We start from the raw sequence: 1,231 nt of genomic DNA on the forward strand, positions 1-1,231 counted from the left end.
AGCCTTGTGAGTGGATTTGGTAGATAGAAACTGAAAGAAGCCTGTTGTATATATGTATATATATATATATATATATATGTATATGTGTGTATATGTTTGTGTGTCTGTGTTTGTCCCCCCAACATCGCTTGACAACCGATGCTGGTGTGTTTGCGTCCCTGTAACTTCGCAGTTCACCAAAAGCGACCAATAGAATAAGTACTAGGCTTCCAAAGAATAAGTCCTGGGGTCGATTTTCTCGACAAAAGGCGGTGCTCCAGCATGGCCACAGTCAAATGACTGAAACAAGTAAAAAAGAGTAAAAGAGTATGCAAATAAAAATAGATGATAATGATAATGGTGGTGGTGGATGTGATGATGATGATGATGATGATGACGATAATGTTGACAATCATGTTGAAAGTGATGTGATCTTTAATTACAGGTGAAAGCTGTTGTTCTCAACCCAAAGCATGGTTTCAATGTTGATCGGAATCTCACTAAAGAGGACATAAACACATTAATCAAGGTAAGTTATTTTTAAACTATAATTAACTAATAACTAGTTGGAGACATGTGATTGAGCTTGGATAGAGTAAGTAGGTAAGTAAGTAACAAAATATTTCAGAGGAACAGAGGCCATTGAAGTAGGGACAGAGATAGAGAGAGGAAGCAATGAGTTTATGAGCTTGAGGTTGTAGTATGTTGCTCAGTAAATTTTTACCAATCAGCTGGCATGCCTCTGTGTGTAGTAGTAGCATCAGCAGCAGTAACAGCAGCAGGAGTAGCAGCAGCTCCATCCCAGTTATGTGAGCAGTACTCAGTAATGAGATACCAACAGCCAAATTTCCAGCTGTTTTCCTATTTAATTGGCATCCTATCTGATTGGCCCAATGCAAATCTTCTGTGCCGTGCCACTGTTACTTTTGTTATACATTGTCTAGTGAGATACAATTAAGGATTTCCTTTACAAGTAGTGAATCAACGACAATGTTTAGTTTGATGCGGACCCATCCTTCTCCAAGCTATAATGATAGTAGGATCTGGACCCTGTTATTTACAAGCCAATGAAACACTTGTTGATTATATGATTATAACAATTCTTCAAAATTATGGGTACTTCTCCATGGTACATATTTGTAGTGGAATTTAAGTGCTTTGTCAGGGACAAAACATTGTGTCTCTTGGCTGTTCAACAACTTATCAACTTAACCACCTGCACATATGCAACATATATATATATATATATATA

The 1,231-nt window shown here is 37.4% G+C and overlaps 1 protein-coding gene across 2 annotated transcripts in view; it reads left to right on the top strand.

The window, feature by feature from the left end:
• Positions 1 to 1,231, top strand: part of LOC106881530 (cilia- and flagella-associated protein 206) — a 100,733-nt gene that overhangs the window by 34,414 nt on the left and 65,088 nt on the right. For both annotated transcript variants that reach the window (XM_014931950.2, XM_052965702.1), the window contains exon 3: positions 425 to 508. In XM_014931950.2, the coding sequence (XP_014787436.1) occupies positions 425 to 508 (84 nt within the window). The remainder of the gene's footprint in view (positions 1 to 424; positions 509 to 1,231) is intronic.

Source organism: Octopus bimaculoides, chromosome 2 (assembly GCF_001194135.2).
Source record: "Octopus bimaculoides isolate UCB-OBI-ISO-001 chromosome 2, ASM119413v2, whole genome shotgun sequence".
Taxonomy (NCBI): domain Eukaryota; kingdom Metazoa; phylum Mollusca; class Cephalopoda; order Octopoda; family Octopodidae; genus Octopus; species Octopus bimaculoides.